Source organism: Furipterus horrens, unplaced genomic scaffold (genome assembly GCF_987537825.1).
Source record: "Furipterus horrens unplaced genomic scaffold, mFurHor1.1.pri manual_scaffold_4, whole genome shotgun sequence".
Lineage (NCBI taxonomy): Eukaryota > Metazoa > Chordata > Mammalia > Chiroptera > Furipteridae > Furipterus > Furipterus horrens.
The window spans coordinates 22,766,204-22,781,367 of NW_028327174.1; the positions used below are offsets into that span (position 1 = coordinate 22,766,204).

Genomic DNA, 15,164 nt, shown 5'->3' on the forward strand with positions numbered 1-15,164 from the left:
AATTCACTCCTCTGGCCCGAGCCTTTTCCAATGACTCTTCCACACAAGTGCCCTGCCTTGACTCTCAGTGAAGACTTTTCTCAAATCTCTCAAAATTCCACAAACCCCAAAGAAGCAGCAGTTGGCCTCAGCTTGCTAAGTGGTCCCAAGCCAGGCACAAGTGACAAATGGTCTCAAATTGTATTGTAATTCCTGTCAGGCGGCCCCAAGCCTGGCATAAATGGCAGCCAGTCTTGGCCTATATTGTAACTTCAACTAAGGGGCCACAAGCCTAGCACAAGTGGCAGCTTCCCCTGGTTTGCAGCATAACTCTATCCAAGCACCTCTGAGCCCAGCACAAGTGACAACCAAGGAACAGATCAGTTTGTAGGTTCTACCAATATGCTCCAAAAAAGGCACAAGTGACATATGACCTTGGCCACCAGAGGAGCCCCAATCAGAAGGCTCTAGAAGTAAGACACCCATTTTAATTACAACAATAAAAACAAAAGAGAGACACACAAACACACACATAAAAGGAGTGAAAATAATGACCAGAAAATGTGAAGGGGTGACTAAAAATGGTAGTGATTTTAGAATGTATCTGAATTTAAGCAACCATTAATTTAAAATAAACTGCTATAAACATTGCTTAGTGTATATGAAGTAAATAGCAACAACAACAAAAAAGGTCTATTAAAAATATACAAAAACTAAAGAGAAAGAAATCCAAACATAACACTATAGAAGGTCATCGACAAACAAGAAAAGTAAGCAAGATAATAATAAAGGAACTAAGAACTGTAAAAACAATCAGAAAACCATTAATAAAATAGCAACAACTACATACTTATCTGTAATTACTTTAAATGTAAATGGGCTAAAAGACATAAGTTGGATGAATAAATAAGAAAACAAGACTTTACCTGAAGAAGAAGATGAATAAGAGATAAAAAAAAAAAAAACTGTTTGCAAAAGTAATGAGAGAAAACTTCCCTAACTTGATGAGAGAAAAATCATGCAAGTCCAGAAAGCACAGAGGGTCCTAATGAAGATAAACCCAAAGAGGCCCACTCCAAAACACATCATAATTAAAATGGCAAAATTCAAAGACAATTCTAAAGGCAGCAAGAGAAAAACAGCAAATAATATACAAGAGAGCTCTGATAAGACTATCAACTGATTTCTCAACAGAAACACTACGAGCCAAAAGGGAATGGCAAAAAAACCAAAACTACTCTACCCAGCAAGGCTCTCACTCAAAATATAAGGTGAGATAAGGAGTTTCCCAGACAGAAGAAGGCTGAAAAAGTACATCTCCACCAAACCAGCATTGCAAGAGATGCTAAAGTGAATGCTTTGAGAAGATGAAGAAAAAGAGAGAGAGAGGGAGAGAGGAACACAGGTACAAAGCGGAAAAATGACAACAAATAATGACCTATCAATAATGATCTTAAATTTAAATGGATTACATGCACCAATCAAAAAACAGACATAGGTAGCTGAATGGATAAGAAAACATGACCCACATGTATATCGTCTACAAGAGATCCACCTCAGACCAAAAGATCTACATGGACTGAAAATGAAAGAATGGAAAAAATATATTTCAAGCAGATGGACATGAAAAAAGGCAGGGATAGCAATACTTATATCAGGCAAGATAGATTTCACAACAAAGGCCATAAAAAGAGACAAAGAAGGACATTTCATAATACCTAAGACAACAATCCATCAAGATGATATAATACTTGTAAACATATATGTACCCATCATAGGAACACCCAAACATATAAGGAAAATCTTGGAGGACTTCAAGAAGGATATCAACAGCAACATATTCATAGTAGGAGACTTTAAAACCCCATTGTCAACAATGGACAGATCTTCCAAACAAAGAAACAACAAGGATATTGTAGCACTGAACAAACTGAACAGCACTCTAGAAAAAATTATATCTTAATTATATCTTAATTGATATATACAGAATCTTTCACCCCAAAGAAGAAAAATATACATTCTTTTCAAATGCACATGGGACATTTTCAAAGATAGACCACATGGTAGAATACAAAACAAACCCCAACGAATTCAAAAAAGTTGAAATTATATCAAGCATCTTCTCAGATCATTATGGCTTGAAACTGGAAATCAACCTCAAGATAAAAATTCAATAACTTTCAAACTCATGGAGAATGAATAACATGCTATTAAATAATGAATGGGTTAACAATAACATCAAGGCAAAAATCAAAATTTTTCTGGAAAAAAATGATAATGTACACACAACATCCCAAAACCTATGGGATACAGCGAAAGCAGTCCTGAGAGGAGAGTTCACAGTCATACAGGCCTAACTAAAAAGGATAGAATAATCTCTAATAAAAAATCTAACCCTGCAGCTACAAGAATTAGAGGAACAACAACAAACAAAGACCAGTGTGAGTAGAAGGAAGGAAATCATCAAACTCAGAGCAAAATTAAATGACATAGAGGCTAAACAAACAATTCAAAGGATCAATAAATCCAGGAGCTGGTGCTTTGAAAAGATAAACAAAATTGAAAAGCCTTTAACCAGACTCATTAGGTAAAAATAGAGGAGACCCAAATTAATAAAATCAGAAATGAAAGTGGAGAAATCACAACTGATACCACAGGAATACAAAGGATTGTAAGAAATTACTATGAACAACTATATGACAAAAAATTCGACAACCTGGGTGAAGTGGAAAAACTTCTGGAAACAGATAATCTTCCAAAACTGAATCAAGAAGAATCAGAAAGCCTGGATAAACAGATAACAACTAGTGAAACTGAAGCAGTAATCAAAAAAACCCTGGCACACAAAAGCCCTGGACCAGATGGCTTCACAGGTGAATTTTACCAAACATTTAGGGAACAACTAACTCCTATCCTTCTCAAACTATTCCAAAAATTTCAAGAAGAGGGAAAACTCTCAAAGACTTTCTATGAGGCCAGTATTATAATTCCAAAACTAGGTCAAGGCACAACAAAGAAAGAAAACTACAGGCCAGTATCCTGATGAACATAGATGCTAAAATCCTCAACAATATCGACAAACTGGATCCAGCAATACATTAAAATGATCATGTACCACGATCAAGTGGGATTCATCCCAGGCATGCAAGGATGGTATAATATTTGCAAATCAATAAATGTAACACACCACATAAACAAAATGTAAGGTAAAAATCACATGATCGTATCAATAAATGCTGAAAAAGCATTTGATAAAGTACAACACTCATTTATGACAGAAACGCTCAGCAAAATGAATAGAGGGAACACACCTCAGCATAATAAAGGTCATACACTGGAAACATGCAGCCAACATCATACTCAATGGACAAAAACTGAAAGCTTTCCCCCTAAGATTAGAAACAAGACAAGGATGTTCACTCGCTCCACTCCTATTCAACATGGTTTTAGAAGTTCTAGCCACAGCAACCAGACAAGAAAAAATAAATAAATAAAAGGCACCAAATTGGAAAGGAGGAAGTAAAACTGTCATTATTTGCAGATGACATGATTGTGTACATAGAAATTCATATAGGCGCCACCAAAACTACTCAAACTAAGTAATTTGGTAAAATAGTGGGATACAAAGTCAATATTCAGAAATCAAATGCATTTTTGTACACCCAAAATGAAATATCAGAGATAAAAACTAGAAAAAAAATTCCATTTACTATAGCAACGAGAAAAATAAAGTACTTGGGAATAAACTTAACCAAGGAGGTAAAAGACCTGTACTTGGAAAACTACAGAGCACTGAAGAAAGAAATTAAGGAAGATACAAACAAATGGAAGCATATACCATGTTCATGGATGGCACGAATTAACATCATTAAAATGTCCATATTATCCAAAGCAATTTATAGATTCAATGCAATCCTTATTAAAATACCAATGACATTTAGTGTTTCAAAAATTTATATGGAACCAAAAATGACCATGAATAGCCTCAGCAATCTTGAGAAAGAAGACCAAAGTAGAAGAAATTACAATGCCTGATGTCAAACTATATTACAAAGCCACAGTAATCAAAACAGTCTAGTATTGGCATAAGAACAGACATATAGACCAATGGAACACAATAGAGAGCCCAAAAATAACCCAGGTCTCTATGGTCAATTAATATTTGACAAAAGGGGAAGGAGCATAAAATGGAGTAAAAATAGCTTCTTCAATAAATGGTGTTGGTAGAACTTGACAGGGATATGAAAAAAATTGAAACTAGATCACCAACTATCACCACTCACCAGAATAAACTCAAGATGGATAAAAGACTTAAATGTAACCCGTGACACCATAACAGGCATAGAGGAAAACATAGGCAGTAAAATTTCAGATAGCTCACGCAGCAATATTTTCACCAATATATCTCCCAGGGCACAGTAAATAAAGCAAAGAATAAACAAATACGACTACACCAAACTAAAAAGTTTCTACTCAGCTAAAGAAAACATCAGCAAAATTAAAAGGGAACCAACCATATGGGAAAACATATTTGCCAATGATTCCTTGGACAAGGGTTCGATCTCCAAAATATATAAAGAACCCATATGACTCAACACCAGGAAGATAGATAATCCAATTAAAAATGAACAAAGGACTTGAACAGACACATCTCCAAGAAGGACATACAGAGGGCCTATAGGCATACGAAAGGATGCTCAACATCACTAACCATCAGAGAGATGCAGATTAAAACCACAATGAGATACTTCCTCCCACCTGTCAGAATGGCCATCATTAACAAATTGACATACAGCAAGTGCTGATGAGGATGTGGAGAAAAGGAAATCCTAATGCACTGTTGGTAGGAATGCAGACTGGTGCAGCCACTGTGGAAAACTGTATGGAATTTCCTCAAAACACTAATAATGGAACTGCCTTTTGATCTAGTGATCTCACTGCTGAGATTATACTTGAAGCATCCTGAAACACCAATTCAAAAGAACCTATGCACCCCTATGTTCATAGCACTGCTATTTACAATAGCCAAGTGCTGGAAACAGCCTATGTGCCCATCAGTGGATGAGTGTATCAAAAAAACTGTGGTACATTTACACAATGGAATACTATGCAGCAGAAGGAAAGAACTACCTTTTGCAACAACATGGATGGAACTGGAGAGTATTATGCTTAGTGAAATAAACCAGGCAGCAAAAGACAAATACCATATGATCTCACATAATACAGGAACCTAATGAACGAAACAAACAAATGAGAAAAATAGAACCAAAGGCATGGAAACAAGGAACAGACTGACAGTGACCAGAAGAGAGGGAGGAAAGGGATAAGGGTGGTAAGAAGGGGAAGGGTCTAGTCAAGGAATTAATATAAATGACCCATGGACATGGACAACAGTGTGCGATTGACTGTGGGAGAGGGGGGGAGGTGGGCAGGACAGGGGAGAGTAATGGGGGTAAAATGGGACAACTGTAATAGAACAACAATTTTTAAAAAGATAAAAAAGAAAACAAGACCCATACATATTCTGTCTACAAGAGACCCACTTCAGATTGAAAGACATACATGTCTGAAAATAAAGGAATGGAAAAAGATATTTCATACAAATGGAAATTTTAAAAAATCTTGGGTAGCAATACTTATATCAGACCACATAGACTAAAACAAGGGCTATAACAATAGACAAGGCCATTTCATAATGATAAAGAAATCAATCCAACAAGGGGATAAAATCTCTTGTAAACATCTATGCATGATGTAGGACACCTAAATATGTAAACCAAATATTGTAGGACATAAGGGAAAAATTGACAGTAATACAATACCAGTAGGGGAGTTAACACTTCATATACATCATTGGATAGATCTTCCCAATTGAAAATCAACAAGGAAACCATGGCCTTAAATGACACATTACACTGGATAAACTTAATTGCTATTTTTAGGACATTTCACTCAAAAGCAGCACAATATACATTCTTTTCAAGTGCAAATGGAACATGTGACTACATGTTAGGCCACAAAAGAAATCTCAACAAAAATGAAGATTTAAATGCAAATCAAAACCATGATAAGCTATCACATCAGACCTGTCAAAATGACTATCATCAATAAATACACAAACAAATGTTGGTGAAGATGTGGAGAAAAGGGAACCTTTATGCACTCTTGGTTGGATTGTAAATTGGTATAACTACTATGGAAACAGTATAGAAGTTCCTCAAAAATTAAAAATGGAACTACCATATGACCTAACAATTCCACTTCTGGCTATTTACCCAAAGAAATCCAAACACTAATTTGAAAAGATATATACATCCACATGTTCACTGAAGCATTATTTACAATAGCCAAAGTATGGAAGAAACTTTAGTGTCCATCAATTAGATGAATATAAAAAGAGATTTAAGAATATGTGTTATACATGTACAATGGAATATTACTCAGCCATAAAAAAAGAATAAAATCTTACCATTTGCAACAACATGGATGGTCCTAGAGAATATATGCTAAATGAAATGTCAGACATAAACAAATACCATATGATTTCACTTATATGTGTAACCTAAAAACAAAATAAGTGAACAACAAGATGGAAACAAACCTAGATACAGAGAACAAGTTGCCAGATATGACAGGTTTGGAGGCTCAGTGAAAAAGGTAAAAGGGATTAGTAAGTACAAATTGGCAATTATAAAATTAGTCACAAGAGTATATAGTGCAGCCCTGGCTGCTGTGGCTCAGTGAATTGAGTGTCAGCCTGTGAGCGAAGTATCGCTGGTTTGATTCCCAGTCAGGACACATGACTAGGTTGCATGTCAGGTCCCCAGTTGGGGGCACAAGTGAGAGGCAACCACACAGTGATGTTTCTCTCCCTCTCTTTCTCCTTTCCCCTTTCTCTAAAAATAAATAAATAAACAAATAAATAAATAAATTATTTTTTAAAAAAGATTCCTTTAAAAACAAAGAGTAAATAGTGCAACATAGGAAGTATAGTCAATAATACTGTAATAACTATGTATGGTGTCAGATGGATACTAGACTTATTGAGGTAATACTTCGTATGGTGTATAAATGTCTAATTACTGTGTTGTACACCTGAAACTAACATAATATTGTATGTCAACTGTAATTGAAAAATAAATTTAAAAAAGAAATAAGAATAAGGGGACTGTAAATAGCTGTATCTGAAATGAGTTAAGAAAAAGGAAAGATATAAGTAGAGATAGAGAAAATAATAATATACTACTATTGAAAATTATTAAAGATGACCTGAAATTAATACAATATAATGTTGAATATAAGTTGTAATTAAAAATAAAATTAAAAAGTACATGAATACAAATGAAATAAATGTTAAGAAAAACAAAACAAAAAATTATTAAAGATGAATGAAGGAGTACATCAGGCAAGGAAACAGGACTTTTCAGTGTAGAGAGCGTGTACTGTATTTTATCTAGTGATATGCTTATTTGACCACCAGAATTTTTGTTGAAATTGTTTGTTTTGCTTATTAAATATATATCTGTGTGTGTTTAAGTGGTACCCACGCACTCCAGTTTTCCCCAATACTCAACATGCTCTTTTGCCTCTAACTGTATTACTTATCCACACTACCTGGTTGAGATAGACGTGGCCCCTTTGTGACCACTTCCTCAGTTTAAAAGCAAAGCAAAGAGAAAAGGCACCTAATTCTTACTGCTTTCACCTTCTCCCAATCAATATTCCTCCAAGATCAGAACTTAACCCCGAGTAATGTCCTGTAATAAATAAATTGGGTTTTTCCCCTGGCAGTTTTAGTTTTTTCTTTTGCCACAACACTTTTCTTGTGATCCTTCAGGATTGAGAAGAAATGTGCTAATTGGAGACCTAGAAACATTTTGATGGGTAAAGGAAAATGGAAGGTACAGGCTGTGTTTTTTCCTAACCCAAATTCTTTTTATTTTCTTCAGCTAACAAAATTCATATTTTCTGTAGGCATTCCATTCAATATGTACTTCCCAAATTTTTCAGTTTTCTAAGTCAGTGTTTTCTTATTTAAAATTAATTTGAATTGTTTCCTTCATTTCTACCTCATTAAAAAAAAAAAAAAAAAGGATAGCTGATGAATCAGGGACAGTTTTACTTGAACTATATTTTCCTAAATGTTCCCTGTCCCATGATTGGGTATGAAACATAAAAGTCTGTAGACAGGCACAGTGTCTGCTCATTATACTCATACCATAGTAGTAGTATAAATCAGATTTTACCAGGAAAACAACAATTTTGTTTAATCATTTGAATCTGCAAATTTGAACTAAAAGTTTGGAAAGGGGTAGGTTAGTGTGGCTAAAGAGGGGACTTTTGTAGGTAGAGGATGATGATAAGGGCAGGGGTGGTGGAGGGTGTATAGGAATGATGATTTACTTTTAAACTCATTCAGAAAGCAAAATTTGCTAGTTAAGCCATTTCTTCTTCTCCTTCTTTCTTGCTTTTTTTGGGAAGGGAGGAGATTGAACAATTTTAAAAAAATTTTTTTTATTGATTTAAGAAAGAAAGGAAGGGGGAGAGAGAGAGATCAATTTGTTGTTCTATTTAATTATGCATTCATTGGATGATTCCTGTATGTGTCCTGATCCAGATCACAACTTTGGTGTATGGGGAGGACACTCTAAACAACTGAGCTATCCGGCCAGGACTAGATTAAACTATTGTTTAAATGCCTCTTTCAATCTTCATTACTTGAATCTCAATATCACTGTTCATCCTTCTTCCCTATCTATCATAATTTGTTACCTTAAAAACTCCACGGGTATCAGAGCTGGAATCTGAAATTAAGTAATGATATACTGGCAAAGGAAGCAGCTTCTTTCCACCCCCTCCTTTTTTTTTCCCATCCTCTTTGGGAGAACAGAACAAACCCAGTTGAGTCCTTACCTAAGCAAATCACTCCGGCATCCTCAGCATGATCGCAGTTATGCTTTCCCCATCCTCGATGTTTGCAGTTCCAGAGAGCTGACTCATTTCCATTGCATACAAGATCATCAAACCAGATTGGCCCAGAACCTTCTCCAAAAGTAGCTGAACCAGAGTAACTGACAGCACTTCCACATTCAAGCTGTTTACAAATCACGGAAGCGTGATCTATGTTGAAGTTATCATCACACACTGTTCCCCATTGTCCTTGGAATTTGACTTCTACTCTTCCTGAACACCGGTTTCCTCCATTCATCAGCCTCATCTCCAAATCAGATCCATCTAGAGCAAAGACAAGACCAGAATTCAAAGTGATAATCACTCAGAAGTAATTTTAGAAAATAAGATTCCTCAAGACACTTAGAATATCATGCTTTCCTTAATATAGTGTTTCTTTTCAGATGTTGCCCATCCTCACATATTGGAGAATTTTAACCTTTAAAAAGCAAACTAACAATAAGGACTTTTATCTACATCTACTTACCAAGAAAAATGTTTTACAGATTAAATTTACTTTATTTTTGGTTGTTTCCTTCCTTTACTAGGACAGAGTAAATAAACGCTCCCTTTTTTTTTGTAGAAATAGATAAAATTGACTCAAAGTATTTATTTTTTAAAAACTCGAAAAAATAAAACTGGTTCATATACAAAATAGTAAAGATGACAAATTGATAATTTGTCAAATATTTAAAGTCAGAGCATGAATACTTGTCTGTAGTTGAACTAGAAATCAGAAAACAGGAAAAAGCAAAAATAAAATGCATAAACATGCATAATAACTTGCAAGAACACCCTGTGATATACCAGATTATTAAAAATTAAGGACAAAAATCAATTAAAATAATTCATTTCTTAATTAATTAATTTCATGTTTAAACCAAAGATTTTTTTTCTACCCCCAAAATATCTGGTACTATTTAAACAAAGAACAGCTTTTTCATTAAGAAACTTTTCTCTGTACACATTCTATTTGATTTTCTGTGAGGACTAAAACACCAAAGAAAAGGAGATTTGCGATGAAATTTTGGGACACATGAAAAACAAAAAGTTTGTTTTTGAGCATAGTGTTTAGAAGGCATTTTTTGGAAAATAGTTCAATTTTAAAAGCTCTGAACTCCAGGCAAAGACTGGATTTTTTGTTATGAACAAGATTTTTTGTTATGAACAATTAATAATACTTTACAAATAAGCAAACTGAGGTTAGATAATTGGCACAGAACCAAACACTTAGGATATGGGGGCAAAAAAAAGCAGTGTAGCACCGGAGTCTGTTCTTCTTACTGTTAGGCTGTATTGCCCCTGTGCACATGATAATGATAAAATCTCCCAAGAAGCAGAGGTTCTGAGAATTGAGTATTAATCAGAGTGAAGAGTATTAGAAATACACACTCTGAAACCTCATGAAACTAATACACTGAGTGGTTATGCATTTCTATTAATATGCATCGGTTGGAGCTTTATATGTGTAAACTTGTAAAAGCAAGTTTGATGAACTTCATTCTGAGGCATTAAAAAAGAAAGAAAGAAAAGAAAACAAGAGTTAAAAGTACTACATGCTGTTCTTAGCTTAGAAAGTCAACTCTAGAGACAGCAATAATTATGGTGAGAGCCTACCTTTTAACTTTGCTGTAGATGTTTGATGTCCACATTACTGTTGCTTTTCACTGAATGATTAACAAAAAAGACAAGAAGGAGGAGGAGGAGGAGGGACAGGAAGGGGAAAGAAGAGGAAGAAGTGAAAGGGAAAAGAAGAGGAGAAAGGAGGAGAAGGGGAGGAAGGGAGAAGAGAGAAAGAGGAAGAGAAGAGAATAACTGAATTGGCAGGGTAATACAAAGCAGTGAGTAATGAGAAAACTAACTTTAATTTTTAACACCTATTTTATATCAGACAGTGTATCAGTAGCTTTTCATGTGTTCTATCATTGAGTTCTCAGGAACTGAAGTTTAGAAACATTTAACAACTTGCTCAATAATAGCATTAATGAGGGGCTGAGCTGGAATTTAATCCTGCTATTTTCTAGATACTAGTCTGTATTTCTCCCATTACACCACAATGCCTGGGTGGAGATTAGTTCTTTCTAAAATCAGTCCTATGGAGGAGATGGTCTCTAAGAACCAGGCAGGGAGGTGAGAGGGCTTCATAAAGGTCAATGAAGTAAGCAAGGAGAAAATGAGAAGCCCAGGAATCTGAACTGGGTAAGAAACTTGACCTTAGGATTTGTCAGCAGAAAGGTCTGACATGATTTTTTGAGTTACTGTAAGGTCAACTGAGATAAAACATTAAATGTTTTATAAGTTAAAACCACTACATAGCCCTGGCCAGTGTGGTTCAGTTGGCTGGAGCATCATCCCATAAACTGAAGGGTTGTGGGTTCGATTCCCAATCAGAGCACATTCTAGGTTGCAGTTTCAGTCTCCAGTTGGGGCATATATGAGAGGCAACCAATTAATGTTTCTCTCTTAGATCAACGTTTCTCTCCCTCTCTTCCCCTCGCTCTAAAATCGATGAGCATGCCCATGGGTGAGGATAAAAAAAAATAAAAAACTGGAAAAAGTAATTATACTTAGTGATACATCCTTCCTCCATAAAGAATTAGTACTAAGAATATTTATTTCTTGATTCAGTAAATTGATCATCAGTTAGTGGATGAAAAGGTAATAATTTATGAGTCAATGCATGAAAGCAGCGTGTCACTGGGAGAGAAGACAAGGAATTAACTTAGATATCGTGATATTTTCATGTAGAAATAGGAGGTCATAGTAGGATTACTGCATATAAAATTGAAGCCAGTCACTTCTTCATTTATAGAAGTGTACAGAATCTCTTTTGATTTATTTTTTAATATGGGCTTTGTCGTGAGTTTTCTGGTCTTTTAGCAGCGGATTGGGTAATTTTATATGTGGACTTGATTGCATACAGAAAACTGGTTCCTTTTTGTTTTTAACCCATCTACATATTTTTTTCATACAAAGCATTTCATGTCAAGAGTTTGATTTATGCAGGTCTTACCTGAGCAGGTTACTCCAGCATCCTGTTGGTGAGTGCAGTTATGCTTTCCCCATCCATCATGTTTGCAGTCCCAGAGAGCTGATTCATTCCCTCGACAAAAAACATGATCCATCCAAATGTGTCCAGAGCCTGCACTGAAATTAGTCCATCTAGTGGTTTTGATAGCAGTTGGGCATCCTAGTTGCCTACAAATCACAGAGACCTCCTCCATGTCCCAGCCATTATTACATACAGTTCCCCACTCCCCCTGGACTTTCACCTCCACTCTCCCAGTACACTTGTTTTCACCATCCATTAATCTCAGCTCCTTGTCTGTTCCTCCTGCAACAATGGGTAAAGGCAGCAATTGGTCAAGATCCAAAGAGCAAGTAGAGAATTATTATTATTTAGATTACCTATCTATTTTTCAAATCCAGATTTGAGAAATATTCCTTGACCCATTCATAGTACAATAGGAGAATGCTATTTCATAGGAATTCGAATACAAATATCGGTATCACAGGCTTCAAATTGAACAATGGCATAAACCAATAAAGCTAAGTAGCATAATACTATATAATATCTTTATTTTATAGCTGATATTCTTTATAATGTCAATTTATATAATCTTCATGGAAAGGTTACTATTTAAATAAGATAGTACAAAATTTTAAAGGGATGAGCTACATAAGTTTCTCCAAAACCCCAAAATCAAAAGACCAATTATAAGAAATTTTACACTTATTTTACGTGTATGAAAGATACTATATTTTTTTAAAACACAGTTGAAGTCTGACAGAAATGTATCTACTTAAATGGAAGTTGAGATAGAGATGCTTCCCTATTATCTTCTACGATGAAATAAATCTCTCTCCCCTACACTCCTTCCAAAGGTCTCAGCTTCCACCTCATGATTATTTTAGTTAACAGAAACCTGTGGTATATACATCTTACCTCCATTGAGACAATTTTAGATGAGTTTTGGCACTGGAATATATTAGTGTTCCTAAAATTTTCTTTTATCCCAATAATTCTGAGGTTTCCCCTCTTTTGTATTGTTTCCTATTTTTTAGTTAGACATTATTTCAAATTATTAGGTAAAATGCATTTTTTCCCTGTGAGATTTTATTTTTTCCAGGGGAACTGTGCTATTATTTTGTGCATTTCTTTTTGTGTGTAATATGGTTAGATTCTTATTTTGTGCATTTAATATCTGATCCTTTGAAAACATGAAGTATGCTTTTAGATGCTATTGGCCTTCGGGAAAATTATTTGCTTTTCAAAGACTCTTGTCAGAGTGGGCTAAGGCTGTTAATATATTTGACAAAGTACTCACCAAGAGAACCAGTGATCAGACAGGCACTAAGAACTGAGATCACAGCAATAACGAAGGGACTCAAGTGGACAAAGCATCTTCTAAAGCCTGAGAAAAAATGAAAGAGGGCAAAAGTATAGTCTTCCCCAAAGAGACTTTCGAGAAGGCAGATGGTTTCAGAGGTTTGAGGACAACAAAGAAGGTCACACCAAGACAGAAAACCCTTCCTTCTAAATGGCAAGGCAAGCAGGAAAAAAAATCATGCCCAGGATCAGAGAGTCTCAGTGAAATAGCTTTGAAAATGTTCATGTTAACAGGCAAACTAAGGGCGAATAATTATTTAAATTTTTTGGGATAGAAAAAGAATTGTAAGAGCAAATTAAAACCTGAAAAGTTAAAAAGGCATTAATGCAACTTAGAAGTGAGCAGTTCTTCTTGTAACTACAGAGCAATATCCAACTAATGTTTCCCTCTCCAAGCCTACCTGATTCATACTGTTATGTGGTAAGTTCCATTAGGTTGACCATAATTTCACTGGTACCCTGTACCATCCCTGCTAAATAATAGCTGAATAACACATTGATGGGATCAAATAACTGTGTTTACATTGAAAAACCTAAATATTGGATCTTATTTCCAGATATAGCATAAAATGCTCTTTAAAGCTGTTAGTAGTTTCATTTCTTCTTTCCACACTAACCTAACAGTAATTTAAAAGTAAAAATGCTGCCTCCTTGGCCGGGTAGCTCAGTTGGTTAGAATGTCATCTTCATATGCCAAGGTTGTAGATTTGATCCCTGGTCAGGGCACATACAAGAATCAACCAATGAATGCATAAATAAGTGGAACAAGAAATCCATGTTTCTCTCTCTCTCTCCCTTCTCATCCCCCTCCCTCCCTTCCTCTCTCTAAGTCAATAAATAAAAATTAAGAAAGTAAAAATGCTGTCATAACCATGGAGCACTCACTTTAGGATAAGTCACTTACAATCTATACTTTTATGTGATATGTTATAATTCAATAAAAAATCTCAAAAAAAGTAAAAATTCTAAATGAGTTTAATACTTAAATCATAAAGTAGATTTCAAAACTTAGGGGTGTTATTCTAAATTTCTTCTAAGTAATCACCTTTCAATTAATATTCATTTCTACATGTTCTATCTTTTCTAACAAATACTGTTTTCATACTCAATACAGTTTAATTAATTTCAGTTCTTTACTTAATTTCACCTTAGCAGATTTACAAAACTGATGACAAATCTAATCCTTATTGCATATCTTCAATTTAAAATCTATGATAGATAAGAGGTATTGCCATATAAACATAATGCCTTTTTCCATTCCTTACTCTCCTGATGCCAATTACTATTACTCTGTTAAAGAATAAATGTAGAACAAATAAGAAGCTTTTACCAGGAGATCCAGAGTTTTCATGTGGCACCATTCTGAATTTGTTCATTCCAAGGCCTTATGATTTCTAAATCTTCTTGTATTAGTCCCTAGAAATGTTCTCCTAAAGAGAGGACCGCTAAGAATTCTAAAAATCATCTCACTTCCACAAAAAACTATATGGCTACATAATGGAGGTGGAGTCAACCAAAAAAGGGAAGTCATTAAAAGAGTGAGATTCCCTTTTACTCATGTTTTCTTTAATATCGAGCATAAAACCACTGAAGGAAATTGAGAAACATTCACCATAGATTTACAGAAATTAAGGGGAAATATTAACTCATGTATTGTTGTTGAATTAAAGATTTCAAATTTATGTGTACTTAGTTTTAGAGCAGCAATTTCCATCCTTTTTTATCTCATGGAACACATAAACTAACTACTAAAATTCTGCATCACACCCCCCAAAAGTATATTTTTTGACGATCTAACAAAAAAGAGGTATAATTTTGATTCGTTCTCACTAGACTGCTGTTATTG

General features: G+C 34.9%; 1 protein-coding gene across 2 annotated transcripts in view; it reads right to left on the bottom strand.

Annotated features, from left to right (window-relative positions):
• LOC150011310 (scavenger receptor cysteine-rich type 1 protein M130-like) overlaps positions 1 to 14,777 on the bottom strand; it is a 33,493-nt gene extending 18,716 nt beyond the window's left edge. Inside the window, exons 1-4 of one of the 2 annotated variants that reach the window (XM_090272813.1) lie at positions 14,649 to 14,777; positions 13,257 to 13,343; positions 11,942 to 12,262; positions 8,893 to 9,213 (exon numbers count right to left, since the gene is read on the bottom strand). In XM_090272813.1, coding sequence (XP_090128939.1) covers positions 8,893 to 9,213; positions 11,942 to 12,262; positions 13,257 to 13,343; positions 14,649 to 14,694 — 775 coding nt within the window. In that variant the 5' untranslated portion in view covers positions 14,695 to 14,777. Of the gene's footprint in view, positions 1 to 8,892; positions 9,214 to 10,545; positions 10,593 to 11,941; positions 12,263 to 13,256; positions 13,344 to 14,648 lie in introns of those variants that run through there. The other variant, XM_090272812.1, reaches the window with a different exon arrangement.
• Positions 14,778 to 15,164: the final 387 nt, after the last annotated feature.